Source organism: Petaurus breviceps, unplaced genomic scaffold, assembly GCF_028583685.1.
Source record: "Petaurus breviceps papuanus isolate PSGF00001 unplaced genomic scaffold, PetGlider_PUasm1.0 90721, whole genome shotgun sequence".
Taxonomy (NCBI): Eukaryota; Metazoa; Chordata; class Mammalia; order Diprotodontia; family Petauridae; genus Petaurus; species Petaurus breviceps.
The window spans coordinates 4562430-4578534 of record NW_027187322.1 but is presented as its reverse complement, the minus strand read 5'-3'; the positions used below and the strand labels follow the sequence as shown (position 1 = coordinate 4578534).

The following is a 16105-nucleotide window of genomic DNA, read 5'->3' as shown; positions in this document are numbered from 1 at the left end:
TATATCTTTTTTCTTAATTACATGTAAGATGGTATTAATAATAGTATATATATATATATATATATACACTCACATATATATATTTGAATATTTGATTTAAACTTTCAATTCCAGATTCATTCCCTTCCCCCCCCTGCCACCCACCCCCACTGGGGGGACAAGCAGTTCAGTATAGGTTGTACATGTGTGGCTAATGCAAAACAATAACATAGTAGATGTATTGTAAAAGACTGACTATATTTCCCTCCCTCCTATCCCACCTCACACTTGTTCTATTCTCTACTTTGATCCTGTCCCTTTTCAAAAGTGGGTGCTTCCAACTTCCCTCCCCCCCAGCCTGCCCTCCCTTCCATCATCCCCCCTCACATCCCCTTCCCCCCCTATCTTCCTGGAGGGTGAAATCCCCTATTTAGTGTGTATTTCTCTCCCTTCTCAAGCCAGATTCAATAGGAATAAGGTTGACCTATTCCCTTTTGCCTTCCTATTCTTCCCCTCCATTGTAACCATTTTCCCTTGCCTCTTCTGTATGAGATAGTTTGCCCCACTCTGTCTCTCCCCATCTCCTCTCATTATATTCCTCTCACCTCTTAATTTCACCTTTTAAGTATCATCCCTTCCGGTTCAATTGGTCCCGTGCCCTCTATCTATGTATACCTGTAAACGTATATACACACATTCACATATGTATTCATATGCCCGAATACCCTCATATAAAGACATATATATATATTTCTAATCCCTTCAACTACTGAGAAAAGTTTCATAGGTTACAATTATTGTTTTTCCATGTAGGAATGTTAATAGTTCAACTTTGGCCAGGTGGCTCAGCTAGCAAGAGCACCGGCTCCAGTGCCGGGACGACCCGAATCAAATCCGGGCCCAGACACCCAGCACCACACCCAGAAACAACAACCGGCCATGCAACCCCGAACAAGCCACTCAACCCCGATTGCTTAAAAAAAAAAAAATAGTTCAACTTTGATAAGTTCCTTATGATTTCTTTTCCCTGTTTACCTTTTCATGCTACTCTTGCTTCTTGTATCTGAATGTCAAATTTTCTATTCAACTCTGGTTTTTTCAGCAAGAATGCTTGAAAGTCCTGTATTCCACTGAATGACCATATTTTCCCCTGAAACATGATACTCAGTTTTGCTGGGTAGGTGACTCTTGGTTTTAATCCCAGCTCCCTTGACCTCCGGAATATCACATTCCAGGCCCTTCGATCCCTCAGTGTAGAAGCTGCCAGATCCTGGGTTATCCTGATTGTGTTTCCACAATATTCAAATTGTTTCTTCCTGGCTGCTTGTAATATTCTCTCCTTAATCTGGGAATTCCGGAACCTGGCTATAATATTCCTAGGAGTTTTATTTTTGGGATCTTTTTCAGGAGGTGATCGGTGGATTCTTTCAACCTCTATTTTGCCCTCTGGTTCTAAAACATCAGGGCAGTTTTCTTTGAGAACTTCCTGGAGGATGCTTTCCAGGCTCTTACTTTGGTCATGGCTCTCAGGCAGTCCACTAATTTTTAAATTATCTCTCCTGGATCTATTTTCCAGGTCAATGGTTTTTCCCATGAGATATTTCACATTGCCTTCTATTCTTTCATTTGTTTGGATCTGTTTAACAGCATCTTGATTTCTCATAAAGTCATTAGCTTCCATTTGCTCCAATCTAATTCTGAAGCAATGATTCTCCTCATGGTGATGCACTCTTGCAGAAGACAGCAGCCATGATAATGAATCTGCTGTTAGATCTGTTACTTTGGGTGGGGCAGATTTATCTTTGTCCAGCCGGCTATGGGGAATGAGAGCCCAGGAGAGTGATCAGGGCTGGAAATGATTGTGAAGTCAGGACAATAGCTGGGCCAATAGCTGGCATTGCACAGCTTCTGAAGGACATTGCAGCCTTCCCAGGGAACCAGCAGGTGTTGAGAGCTGGGGGCCACGATCCTCCCATCCAGCCCTCAGGGCATCGCATCAGAACAGGATCTGTAGGGCTAAGTCTTGGGAGGAATGGACTGTGGAAGGAGGCTGGAAAACCCAGGGTAGTGCGGTGTCTGGAGAGTTTTTCCAGAAGGGAGGTGTGGTCAGCAGTGGCCAGCTACACAGGGGAAGGAGGGCTGAGAGAAGGCTGAGAAGGTGCTAGAGAGCATGTGCCATGAGCTAGAGATGGAAGTGGCAGTGTGGAGAAACCATTTGAGAAGTTTGTCATTGAAAGGAAAGGAGGCAACATGGTGGTCATTTGGCGACCAGGAAGGTCCACGTGGGGGAGGTGGAGGGAAATGTCCTGTGGAACTTGCTGGGATGGGCTATTTGCCTTGATTAGAGGAAGTCTGCTTTGGACTGTGGCTCTGTGGACACCCCTTGATGACACATCAGTTTCAGTACACCATGGCCTTCTCCCAGCTCCGGTGGTGAAGTGAGGAAGGGAGTGTTCCCAAAGCCCCTGGCTGAATAAAAGGAGAAGGAAGAGTGTGGTTCAGTGCTGTCTCTGATAGTCTTGGGGAGGAGAAGACAATCATCCTTTTCACATGCTGGAGGATGCTGTCCCACCTGGCTGAGTGCACAGAGTATTGGAGCTTCAGGCTGCCTTGGGTTCTAGTCACTGGGCACCAGTGACAGCCTGTATCCTTCTGTCCTGAGCGGGCATCAGAGTGAGCTTCGCAGCCTTCGAGGTGCAAAGGATGTGACCGATTTCGAACAGATCACGGATAAGTCCTTTTTTTTTTTTTTTGACCTTCCATGTCTGAAATTGGGCAGCCAGTTGGCTGCCTAGTGCACAAAGCACTGGGCCTAGAGTCAGGAAGACTCATCTTCCTGAGTTCGAATTCAGCCCCTGACTCTCATTAGCTGTGTGACCCTGGGCAAATCACTTAATCTGCTTGCCTCAGTTTCCTCATCTGTAAAATGAGCTGGAGGAAGAAATGGCAAACCCCTGCAGTACCTCTGCTGAGAAAACCCCCAGTAGGATCACCGAGAGTCAGACGTGACTAAACCACGAGTGTCTGGTCACAAGATGAAGCAGCTCAGCTTCTTCAGGATTCCGTCATCCTCTGCCCCCCTTTGACTGAGGAGTGATGCTGGGATCCTCTCCGTTCCCAAAGAGGAAGGTCCTAAAGAGCTGTCTAGAAGTAAGTCCCCAGTAGCGCTGACACACCATGGCCTCGGTTAGGCCGGTGGCCGGTGGCCGGCGGCAGTCCTGCTTCAGAGCCAGGCTACTGTGTCCCCTGGCCCAGCTCTCTTTGTGTATCCATCAGTCCTCATGGCAGAGGCCTGCCCTGTGCATGTTTTTGTCTTCAGGGCTTGCAGAGTTGCATCATGATCCCAGGCCATTTGGCTGAATCAGCACATCTAAAGCTTAAAGGAAACTGGATTGACTAGAGTTTGGCAGCACAAGGGTCGCTTTACAGAGGCTCTTGGGTCCGGAGATGTCCTCAAGGCTTTGACCTTGGGCCCAGGGGCTTTTTCTGCTCCCGCATCCTGGGAGGAGGGCACAGGCAATTTGCAAAGGCCTGAAAAGTCATCTTTGAGACTGGATACAGATGATAGATTGAGAGCCAGAAGGGATCCCAGGAGTCACTTGGCCCCAGGCAGGAAGCAGGACTGGAGAAGTGAAGGGGTTCCCAGGGAGAGCAACTCTGCCCTCCCCTTAGCAATGTGTGATCACGAGATGTTGAGAAGCTGCTCTGGCTTATAGCTGGTGATGTAAAATCTTCATCTATCCATCACCATACTGAGTCTAGGGTGTGGGGGCCGGGTCCTAATCTGCATTGGGAGAGGAAGGGCAAGGGAGATGTCCCTGAGAGCCACAGGTGTGCATCGCGCTCACCCACAGAAGCCAGTGTCCAGGCCTGGGCTCAGGAGTGTGCTTGATTGGGCGTGAAGGTGAGATGACCCAGACATGCCAAAGAGTGGCCCCCACCTAGACTCCATCTACCTTTTGCAAAGAAAAGGCAAAAATCCCACAGACCCAAAGAACCCAGAGCTCTTGGGAAGGGCCAGGGTAGGTGGTGTGTAGCAGAGAGGGCACTGACCTTGGAGGTGGGATTGGATCCTGCGTCATCCTCTCTCTAATACTTGTTTTTGACCTTGGATAAATCCCTAGTAACCTCTCTGTGCCTTGTGCCTTGTCATCTCTGGGATGGAGGGCTTGGTCCCTTCTACCTGTAAGCCACTTATCTGACGTTGGACATCATTTGAGATGATTGTTTGGGCCCATAAGAGTGAAGGGTCCAACACAGACCCTGCATGGCAGGGGCAGCCAGAGCTAAATTCTGCTTCTCCAGTAAAGACACAGGATCCTTAACTGTGATCCACGCTAATTGGAAGAGATGGAGTCAGAGCTAGCTTTGTGGACCTTTTACCTGTTGGAATTAGACTTCAAGGCCCCCAGCAGGGTTGGGGTGGGCAGCTCCCTCGGAGCTGGGAGTGGAGGAGGGCAGTCAGGCCACAGGGCCTTCTCTCTGCATCATTTCTGGGATTGGGTGGGGAGCATCCCTGTGCTTCCCTACTCACCTGGAAGCCTTCCCCTAGACTGTTTTTTAGTGGCTGCGTGGGTCAGATGCTGGGAATGGCCCTTGTCATTAGTTTGGAACTAGGTTGAGGAAGGGTGTCCAGAAGGGTGACAGTGTAAGACCTGTTTCTGGCCCCCGCCCAGACCCTCTGCCAGTCTGGGCTCCTTAGGGCCTGCTCACCACTAACCTTGTCTCTTACAGTTGCTGTTTGTTTTTGCCTCTCTCTAGCGCCTTTCCTTGGAGGAGTTCCAGGCATTTTACCAAATCTGACAGTTGCCCTCACACGCACCCAGTGAGGTAGGTGAAAACATGGTACCCTCCCTCGAGATAACGGTGCACCCACCCCTTCTTCTGAACAGATCCAGTAAGTCCTGGCTAGGTTGCGTTTCTGAGACAGCATACGTGGGGCTTCAGCCAGGTACGTTTGGGGGTCTCTTCTTTCCAGGTCCAGAGATGAAGAGTTCGCTCTGAAGTGAGTCTGGCCCAGAGGCCAGCAAGCCCCTCCATTGGTGGCATCCCTGTGGACAGCCTCTGAGTGTTCTGTCCTCTCTGAGCCGCCCCCTTGCCTTTGGTTGCTTCCAGTCGCCTCTCAGTCTCTCATGCCAGTGTGGGGAGAGCTTTAGTCGGCATCTTTGGCTCCCTGCCTCCAGGCCCTCTTGGTCAAATGGCAAGAAGTCCAGGGAAGCTGTCTTTGGAGAGAGCATGAGGAATAGACGTGTGTGTGTGTGTGTGTGTGTGTGTGTGTGTGTGTGTATGTGTGTGCGTGTGTCTGCGCGTGTCTGCGCTTGCACTTGGGGGGAAACGGAAAGCCAAAGCAGTCTACTTAGTTTAAAGGAGGGAGGCCTCAATGGTCTTAGACTCTGCTTGGTCCCCTGCCCCCTCCCGTCACCAGTACTTGAATATTTCACTGTGGAGCCTCCTTGTTGCATCCTGCTTTCACTCCTTCTGGCAGCCTCCTTGGCTGCAAGCAGAGCTTCTCCTTTAGTGGCCTGGCTCTTATCAGGCTTAGCCAAGGCCTTGACCTTGAAGCCTAGTTTGTAGGGGACTATGATGAAGCCCCTTAGAGTTCAGGTCTGTCATTTGTGCTGAAGCCTAGGTCTGACTGTCCTGTAGATGCAGGACACCACCAGCACTCCCCAGGTCCCTGACTTGATTTAGGTTGGTGCTCTTTTGACAGGACCAACCTACCAAAGAACTTTCTTGATTCATGGAATGGCTTGGTATGTGACCAGGATGGTCATCTCTGGATTGGTCAGGCCAAGTTGGTCAGAAATGGAAATTAATTCGGCCACGTATTGTCTGGGTTTGGTGAGATAGACCCTCCAGTTTATGTCACTGAGTGAAGCCATGTAGAGGCCCTGAGATTGATGACTTTACCCAGGAGATCCTCGCCATGGGCACCATGTTATACCTCAGCTCTGGATCCTGTCACTTCACTTTCTGAGGGACCTTTACTACAGCCTCTCAGTTCTTTCCCACTGGCTCCTTCCCTCATCCTCTGACACTCTCTCAAAGTTGCATCTGACTCGCTTATAGAGCAGACCTTTGCCTTTGACAGCCCTTCATTTGGTTAAAGTTCTTCATTGGTCCATGCTCTGGCTCTTTACCACTGTTGAACCCTCAGCACGTGCAGGTACATAGCTAAGGAGAGGTAGCCCCTCGCTCATCTCCAGGAGAATAATACAGATAAAGTCAGAGTGGCCCAAGAGTCGCATCCTTTCAGCAGTTCTGGCTGTTATGATTACCTGGTCTTTCTCTAACTCTTATAATCACATTTTAAGTTGTGTAGCTGGTGAAATCTGAAATAACTGGGGAAACAGATTTAGACTTCTGACCATACTTGAAGTATGCAGTCAGGTGTGCCAATTGCATAACAAATCAGGATCAGGCCTCCTTGGCATGGCACTGGACCCCAAATACAGTGGAAGACAGATTTTTATGCATTAAAGGAAAATTAACAGCATTTAAACAGGATGTAATATTAGGTAACTGGAGGAAAGACTAGAGACTTTGTGATTTGGGAGTATGGAGAGCGAGCAGGTGGACTTTGGCAGATGTGAAGCGGGATGTCCCTCAGTTCCCACAATTAACACGCAGGTGGAATTTACAGAAAAAAGGAAACGTAGGTCGCAAAAAGGAGTTCATTTTACAGGATGGAGTCAGTTTGGTTCCCACAATTTCCACGATTCTCTAAATTCTTGACTTTGATTCTTGGTAGAGGAACCAGCTCACTACCACTCTGCGTCAGTTCTCTAGAAGCCAGATTGATAAGGTGGTTTAATGTGCTCATGGTCACTGTCAGTACTCTGTGTCAAGAAAGACCATCCTCGCGCACAGTTTGCATGGCTTAGTACAGCAGCTAACAGAGCAATGGGGTGATCCATAAATCTTGTAAATGAAGTCAGCCACAGATCAGACCACACAGAGGGCTCACATGGACTGACTTTGGGAGGCGAGATTTACGTGTCACTAGATGACTGACATAGTTCTGCAAACATAAGACAACAAAGCAAAAAGCCAGCACAACACAGTGATGATGGTCAGCACAAAACAACATCAGGTCTCCTCATAGCTGCAGCAGCCTTCTCCCATTGCCCATTTAATCATCACGTCTTTGTCTCGAGTCCCAGATGTCCTGTATATTGTCCAGTCTTAGAAATATCTTCTCTTGAACATTCTGAATTAGGCCTCATTCTCAGGACAGCTCTGACTGGGGCTTTGCTTCTCCAGTTCACAGTCACTTGCAGAAAATCCTCAGTAACTAGGTAGCACAGTTAATAGAGTGCTAGGCTTGGAGTCAGGGAGACTGCAGACTGCCTCAGACCCTTCCTAGCTGTGTGCCCCTGGGTGAGTCACTTCACCCTGTTTGCCTCGGTTTCCTCATCTGTGAAATGAGCTGGAGAAGGAAATGATAAACCCCTCCAGTGTCTCTACCAAGAAAACTCCAAATGGGGTCATGAAGTTAGACGCGACTGAAATGACTGAATGACAACAACCTACCACATTTGGTTTTCAGAAAGTAGTGCATGTGGTGGAAGCCAGTGCAAGCTTTATGGAGCTTATTAGGAGCCCATACGTCACCTGAGACTTCAGAGAATTTCGGTTTTTACATCTTACCTGCTATTTTTAAATTTACCCAAAACCTCTATTGATATAAGCATCTTTAAAAACATTTAATAAAGGTCTGACTTGTAAATGAACCCTTCTGTTTTTAAAATGATTAGCTGTTTTAAAATGGGAAAATAATTTTACTCTTTTCACCATTATCAATGCAACTTATGTGCAAAATCCTTGATCCAGTTTTGAGAACTTGTTACTAAAACGTATTCAAAACCCAAATTTTCAGTTAGAAACATTTGGAAGCCAATCATACACATGTGTATATAACCTAGAAAACATTAATCCTGTCTCTTTCTCAAGATGTACTATTCCATTTAATTAGAAAACTTTTACATTACTAATCCCACCCCCCACTCCCCCGGAGGATACCATTCCTATGTCGTCATTTGACCATAAATACAGGTTAAAACTGCAAGATTTTTCATCCTTGCATCCTATTATAGTAACTCAGAGATGTTCCAGTATTCATTTTTTAATTAGTTTAGTGCCATGTTTACAAAACTTCCACTGCTTACCTGCTCTGATTATAGAAGTTCACTATGAAAGGAGAAGAAGTAATGCAGTTATAACAGCGTCAGGAGTCATCCCCTCAAGGCCACAGACTTGACATTTGCCATTACAGGGAAAACTTCCCTTAGCTCTCTTTGATTCCAGGCATGAGTCATATCTGACAGCCAGTCATTTAGCAAAATTCCACATTGTTCACAGGGTATCAAAAATCAAGCTTAGGATTAACAGGTGGAGAAATTTCCTCTTCAAAAAGTAAATAGGGGGCGGCCAGGTAGCACAGAGAGTAAGAGCACCGGCTCTAGTGTTGAGAAGACCTGGAGATTGAATCCCGGGCTCAGACACTTAGCACCCACCCAGAAACACCTGGCCATGTAACCTTGAGCAAGTTACTTAGCCCCAATTGCTTAGGGGCGGCCAGGTGGCTCAGCAAGTAAGAGCACCGGCTCCAGTGTTGGAATGACCTGGATCAAATCTGGGCTCAGATACTCAGCACCACACCCAGAAATAACTGGCCGTGTAACCTTGAGCAAGTTACTTAACCTCAATTGCTTTAAAAAAAAAAAAAAGTAAATAGGACCTTTGGAAGACTGAGCCAAGAGGCTCCTGTGTTGTACCACATCAAGGTCATATCCTCAGTTCCCTCAACTTTGCCTAGGAATAGACATCCACCTGTAGCAATCCTTAGACTGCTGCACCTGCCGTTTTCTCCTTGACTGGTAGAGTACTGGCTTCATAACATGTCCCACAACCAAATCTGAAATCGTACTCAAAACAATATTGTAGTCCCAAGAGTTTTTACCTAAAATGGCAGAATTTCACTAACCATGACCTAGGGCTTGAATGTTACTCATTTTCTCATGTTTCCCTAACATATCGTCTCTGCATTGCTTATACATTAAAATTAACTGCATTATGGGCTTTCAGACAGACAGCAGATACCTGATAGTTAACGCATGTTTTCTTCTGAAGTTATGTCTTTAAGCCACCCTGTACAGTTTCATGATTTTTAAGTGATAGCCAAAATTTTTCAAATGAAATTCATTCTTTGCTAGAGTGAGTAAATCTCTGCCCTCCCCCCGCCCATGGCAAGGAGCAGGAGAGAGGATTCTGGGTTTTTCTCAGTTGTAGGTTCTTAAGCTTCAGGACTTTACATTTCACAGCATGTGGTCAGTCTTAGGACCCAGTCTGAATACAGACTCAAGGGGTGTCACACCTAAGGATCTTAAGGAAGCTGTGCACCTTTTCCCCCAAACAGGAAGTTACGATGTTTCAAAACAAAATATATCACATTAAATATTTTTGTTCATGTCTGACTCTTTATGATCTCATTTAGAATTTTCTTGGCAAAGGTGCTGGAGTGGTTGACCATTTTCTTCTCCAGTTCATTTTACAGATAAGGAAACTGAGGCAAGCAGGGTTAAGTGATTTGCCCGGGGTCACACATGAGTGGCCAGATTTAAACTCAGATCTTTGTGACTCCAGACCTGACATGCTGTCCACTGAGTTTTCAAATATCTGTCTTTTAAAAACACATCATTTTAACAGCTCAATTTGTAACCTTAACAGGATCTAGATTTTTAAAACAAAGTTGTTTTTCTAACAGCATTTCTAATACAATGACTTCTCAGATTGCACAGTATGAGAATTTAGAAACATCTTAACCTACACAAAATCATATTTTAATACATGAGGCAAACCTCATAACCAGTCAGATGACAGCACTTCATTTCCAAATTATTTTACATAGATCCCAATATAGAATAATTCAGCATGGGGCGACCACATTTAATTAAAAGAAATGTAATTGCTCTGTGCTGGTTGCTCTGCTCCATTCCAGTAGAGAGTTCCCACGTTACACAGTCATGACCCCTTCTCTGCAGCCCACACTCCTCCTTGATGGACTTCTGCCTCAGAGTTTCTCGGGAAGGCAGAGCTGAAGGGCTGTGGGGCTGGGCAGTGTGTCTGGAGGCCTTTGCCCCTCGAGGTGGTGGATGCTGGCTCACCTGCAGATGGGCTGCCAGGCCCATGTCATCATGGAGTCACATCAGTCATACATATTTATAGTTTGTACTTTTGACACGATGTTGGTGTTCATTGACAGGTTGGGATACAGTGTGGTATTTGCTGCCCCAACTCTGCCATTCCCACTCATGCCTTCTGGGCCTGAGTTTCCTTTTCTGCTAAAATGAGAGTAGAGTTTGGGCTGAAAGGGCCTGCAGAAGCTCCCTGGCCCCCTCTCCCATTTGACAGAACCTGAGGTCCAGAGACACATGTCCCACATGTGGGCATCTGAGGTGCACTTGGACTCTAGGTCCTCCGGCTTCAGCCTGTGTCACTGCTGCAAGACAAGCAAGTCTTCTGAGGCCGTCCAGCAGCCGTTGCCCACTCCAGGAGCCAGTCCTTCCCTCCCCGTTGTGTCCTCAGGCCTCTGATTCTTCTGCCTAGAATGTCATGTCTAAGTGAACCACTTTCTTCCTGGCCCAGGCCGCTCCCCTCAGGGTGTCCGTCTCTTATTAAATTCACCTATTTTCATTCTTGCATTTTCATTTGGCCCTTGGCTGCCATGGACAGGGGTGCTTGGTCCAGGCCATTCTCATTCATGGCCTATGGAGGAGGCCAGCGTCTTCATCTTCAGATGGGGAGTGGACACCCGCCATCCCTTCCGGTGTTCCACGCCTTGTTCTCCATAACCCCATAGACCCCATGAGTCAGTTCCTCCTTCCATCTCCTGTGTTCCCTGAGAGCCCCACTCTCACAGAGGTCTCCTCCTTGGCCTTTCGCTGGAGCCAGCACTGACCCTGTCTTTCCGCTCCTCCATCGGCTCTGCTGACTCCAAGGTCAAGGAGGCCTCAGATTCGTGTTTTATGAAATCCATAATTGCTCTGCAGATCTGTGCGTAAATGTGCACATCCATAGCGCGCCCTCGAGGACGGCTGGCAGCTCCTGTTCCCAACCCTTCTGGGCACGCATTTATGTAGTGCCTACTGCATGTCAGGCCCTGTGCCGAGTGCGTCAGGCTCACGACCGCCCCAGGAGGGAGGCACCATCAGCATCCCAACTTTATAGATGAGGAAATGAGGCAAGCAGGGCATGTGGTGCAGGATTGAATTCGGGCCTTCCTGGCTTCAGACCAGGCTCAGCTGCTGACCACTGCCGAGGTCTGCCCTGGAGCACCTCGGGGGGAGCTTGCCTGTTCCTTTCCCAAACCTCATCCAGGGATGCTTGTCTTCAACATGTGCAGATTGTAGCGATGAGGAAGGAGACATCTGGCTTGGGAGCTCACCTGATTCTCTTGGTCATCTTTGGGGGGCTAACATTTTTTCCAAACCATTGGTTTTGTCCCATCCTTCAGGGAGTCAGCCAAGCAGACACTTATAACTCCCTCTGTGTGCTGGGTACAACACAGACCAAAGGAGCGCCCTGCAGCGTAGCCTCGAGAGGCCATCCCCTTGGGGCCGTAGCAGCACCTGGCACTGACCGGTCTCTGGTTCTGGAATGACCCCCACATCAGGCTCCGTGTGGTTATCGCTTGTGCTTGAGCACACCCCGAATTTCTTAGTTCTCTTCTCTGGGAAAGCCCCTGCCATGTGCCGTTATCATCTCAGTGAAGCCTTGCAGCCATCCTGGGAGGTCAGTGCTCCCATTAGCTTCACTTAGCCATTGAGGAAACCAGGGCAAGCAGAGGTTAGGTGACTTGCCCAATGTCACATAGCTAGGAAGTGTCTGAGGCTGGGCTTGAACTCAGGTCTTCCTGACTCCAGGCCCAGTGCTCTGTCCATTGTGTCAGTAGCTGACTGAAGAAAAGAAAAAAGAATTAGCAGAACAAAAAACATAAAATTCTGAAGTTTTGCATTGTCTGCGTCATGCTGAACCCCTGCTTCCCACCTGCAAAGGAGAGCTGTGAGAAAGCTGGTGAGCTCTTCACTGGCCTCCTCCTGGTCCTCGTCCCTCGTGCCCACCTGCCCCCCACCTCTGGATCCTCTCTGGCTTTCTACCCCCTTGGCTCCACCAGGCTCCCTTCTGAGCCCTCTCCTTGCCTCTCATGGCCGTGCCCATGACTCTCAGACCTCTGTTTGCAGCTCCGCCTCCCCAGGTGGCCATGCCCTACGTCTCGCCCCTGACGGCTGCCCCTGCAGCTCCCATGCCTTGCCATGCCCACTGCTGCTTCTGCTCTCAGCTCCCTGCCCTGAGGCCCCCCTCTCCAGCCTCTGCCTCCTTCCATCTGTCCTCCATGCGCCACCCTCCGGGCTCCAACACAGACCCTCGTGATCTTCCCCTGGAGCCCTACGCAGCCTCGCTCTCCCTGCCGCCCTTGCCTGATCACAGATGATTTCCCTTCACGCTTTTCAGTGCTGCCGCACTGGCATTCTTACCATTGGTCACCCCCCATGCCCACACCTTGGTGCACGGGTGCTGCCTCCAGGAACCCCGAGTTTATCTATCTGTGCAGGTCTTGTCTTCCTGAGGGCAAACACTGCTTCCTTCCTTGTCTGTGTGTCCTCAGTGGCCAGTGCCGAGCCCATACTACAGGCCCAGCGTCCCCAGGCCTGGGGTGCCCCGGGCTGGGGGCACCCCCTTCTGAGCTTGCTTTCAGAAGATCCAGCGGGATGTCGATTGACTGACAGGAAGACTTGTTCATCTGATGGTCTGACCTCTTGTTTCTTGGGGGCCCTGCTTTTCCGGACCTCCCTGGGCCTCCTTGTGCCGTCTTTGCACTGAAGACGCTGGGTCCTGTCTGTTTGGCAGCTCTCGTCGTGTGGCTTGTAGACTTTGTCTCCTCTTCAGCGCAGGCTGACACACGTGGGAGCTGCAGTCATTCTGCTCCTTTGTTTGCTTTCCTTTGGGGGCAGGGAGGCAGGTACACCCCACAAGGGCTGCCTGCCCTGGGCAGTGACCCACTGTGCCGTGACACTAGAGTTCTTACTGACTTTGGATTCCTTTCTCTGCTTCTTGGAGGAGAGCCTTGGAGCTAGCCTTCCGTTCAGCAGTGGCTTCCTTTTTTCCTTTGGCTTTATTCGTGTCCCAGTTGCCATATTTTGGGTATCACAGCATTGTCTTATAAGCTCTGGCTCTAGGACCCCCCTCCCCACCCAGATTTCTTAGCACCTGGGCTGCAGAGGTGGACAAGGTTCCATGCTTGGCTTCCTGGGTTACCCAGACCAAAGACCCCGCCCCCCCATGGTCATTCCCCTGTGGCAGGGCATCTCTGCCCTTTGGCAGTGTGGGTGCTTACCCACCCCAGGAGGTGGCACCAGGCCCAGCCGGGTTGTGCCAAGACCCCACCTGTCCAGACTCTTTGCAGGTTGCTCTGTTTGGCCACCAGAGGGCAGGCTCCTCCCTCCTCTGAGCTGGCCCTCTCACAGGTGGCCCCCATGCCCAGCGGCCTCTCCAGCACCAGTGGTGAAGGCCACGTGCCAGCTCTGTGACTTTCCAGGTCAGCCAGGCTCCCCAGGCCATGGTTCGCCCTGTGGCGGGCACAGCCAGGGCAGTGGCCCCGCTCTAATGGAGCCAGATGGCTCCTTCTACCAGCAGGCTTGTTCCATGACACTTTGGCATTGTCTTGGGAATGTAAGGTCGTGTATAATTAATATCTTGCTTGCCTTCTCAAGGGGTTGGGGAGGGAGAGGAGGGGGAGAATTTGGAGCTCACACATTTTTAAAAGTGAATTTAAAAAATATTTTACATGTAATTGTAATATCTAACAAAATAAATGAAAGAGATTGAGAAGAAGAGAAGGTGCAGTGACAAGAACCCCAATCGAATGAGCATTAAGATGGCCAGGTGGCTGGGGGGGGGGCGTCGTTGGGAGGCCCAGGAGCCCCTCTCCTGCTCCTTGCTGCCTGCTTGGTGACAGGGCGAGACATCCACGGGCTCTGCCGGGGGCGGGGCCTCGAGCTGCTGGGCGCTGACCGCAGGGCCCGCGGAGCAGGCGCTTGATGCCTTCATGTTCTCTTGCAGATTTCGTCCTATTAAAGGAAGACAAGAAGAGCTGAAGGAGGTGATTGAGCGCTTCAAGAAAGACGAGCACTTGGAGAAGGCCTTCAAATGCCTGACCTCGGGCGAGTGGGCTCGGCACTATTTTCTTAACAAGAATAAAACGCAAGAGCGATTGTTCAAAGAACACGTAGGTGTCTGCAGTGGCCCCCAGTGGCCCTTCTGTGCTGGGGAGCTTGGCTCTGACGGGGCAGGTGGAAGGCCCCCTAGTTGTTAGGCGCCCTCATCTCGCTGTGGGACGGGGCATCAGCAGCCGCGGGAGCCAGAACGCGGTCATCCTCCTGGTCTGGGAAAGGGCCCTGAGGACGTAGACCCAGGGCTGGGAGGTGCTGTGGGCCCGTGCTCCCACTGGAGGCAAAGTCACCCAGGTGCTGAGCCTATTGCACAGATCCGGGGCTCAGAGACAGGCTCCCCAGAAGCCGGGCTGCCCACGGGTCCCTGGTTGGAAAGAACGTCCAGAAGGAAGGAATCTGTGGATGTTTGGACATACCTTAGTAGGAAACTGCCTGTTAGCGCTGAGACATGTTTAAAGTTCAGTAGTTAATGATAGAATAATAATGGATGTGCACTGTGGCTTTAGTTACCGATTCTCCTTTTACAAGGAGATAACAAAATGTGGGGAGGAGGTGATTGAAGGAATGCCCAGACAGAAACCTTGGAGTTTGTGTGAGTGTTTAGAAGGGCTCTGAGGAAGCCACTGGATCTCCCCAGAGAGGGCCTGTGGCCCCGGGAATAGCCATCCAGGTTACAGCCCGATGACCTCCTTCTTTGGGCCTGCTTCCAAGAAGGCTGGTGATGAGGCAGTTGAGTATAGAGTCACACCAAAACTTTTTTCTCCATGTTTTAGGTATTTATTTATTTGCGAATGTTTGCAACTGACAGCGGATTTGAAATCCTGCCTTGCAATCGATATTCATCAGAACAGAATGGAGCCAAAATCGTTGCAACAAAAGAGTGGTAACTATGAGATTCGGATGCCCCCTGAGGCCCAGGGCGTGAGGGGCCAGCTGATGTGGGGGGAGAGGGCCCCTGGTGTGGGTAGGCACCCCTGTCACCTGGGGACTGTGGCCATTCCCAGCCAGAACAAGGTCCTGACCCTGTTCTCTGTGTTTTCGCCAGGAAGCGGAACGACAAGATAGAGCTACTGGTGGGCTGTATCGCTGAGCTCTCTGAGATCGAGGAGAACATGCTCCTTCGGCATGGAGAGAATGACTTCAGCGTCATGTACTCCACCAGGAAGAACTGTGCCCAGCTCTGGCTCGGCCCCGCTGCCTTCATAAACCATGGTAAGATGGGTGGGGCCGGCGGTCAGCGCCCCCCATCCCCACCCCCACCCCCATCTGGGAGTCTGGGAGTGCGGCCCCAAGCTAGACGCGCCTTCTCGGGCTGGTGAGGACCAGCCCAGCCCATCCTGGGGGGCACCCCTTAGGCCCCAACAAGAACCCTCTCCTGTCCCCCTGATGGGACATGGCCGTCGCTATCTCACTCTTAGCGCAGGCGTCAGCACGGCTTTGAAAGCTTGTTTCAGGCTTCTGGAATTATTCGTGTTTCAGATCTTATCAGCACTTAATTGACTTTATCTTTTGGACATTTTTCAGATTGCAGACCTAACTGTAAGGTAGGTATATTTGTTTAAAAAAATATCAGTGTCTCTGAATTCTGGGCCCTCTTCAAATCATACCCTTCATTTAATGAATTCCTTGTTATGTTTCAGTTTGTTTCAACTGGTCGGGACACAGCATGTGTGAAAGCCCTGAGAGATATTGAGCCCGGAGAAGAAATATCTTGTTATTATGGAGACGGGTTTTTTGGAGAAAATAATGAGTATTGCGAGTGTTACACTTGTGAAAGGTATATTCTTTTTTTTTTTTTGGAGGGGGAAAGGCAGGGCAGTTGGGGTTAAGTGATTTGTCCAAGGTCATACAACTAGTGTTAAGTGTCTGAGGTCAGATTTGAACTCAGTTCATCC

The 16105-nt window shown here is 49.5% G+C and overlaps 1 protein-coding gene across 2 annotated transcripts in view; it reads left to right on the top strand.

Annotated features, from left to right (window-relative positions):
• The window catches only part of KMT5B (lysine methyltransferase 5B), a 60720-nt gene that overhangs the window by 32123 nt on the left and 12492 nt on the right, over positions 1-16105 (top strand). For both annotated transcript variants that reach the window (XM_069066524.1, XM_069066523.1), the window contains exons 4-9: positions 4741-4809; positions 14101-14266; positions 14984-15093; positions 15256-15422; positions 15735-15754; positions 15851-15987. In XM_069066524.1, the coding sequence (XP_068922625.1) occupies positions 4741-4809; positions 14101-14266; positions 14984-15093; positions 15256-15422; positions 15735-15754; positions 15851-15987 (669 nt within the window). The remainder of the gene's footprint in view (positions 1-4740; positions 4810-14100; positions 14267-14983; positions 15094-15255; positions 15423-15734; positions 15755-15850; positions 15988-16105) is intronic.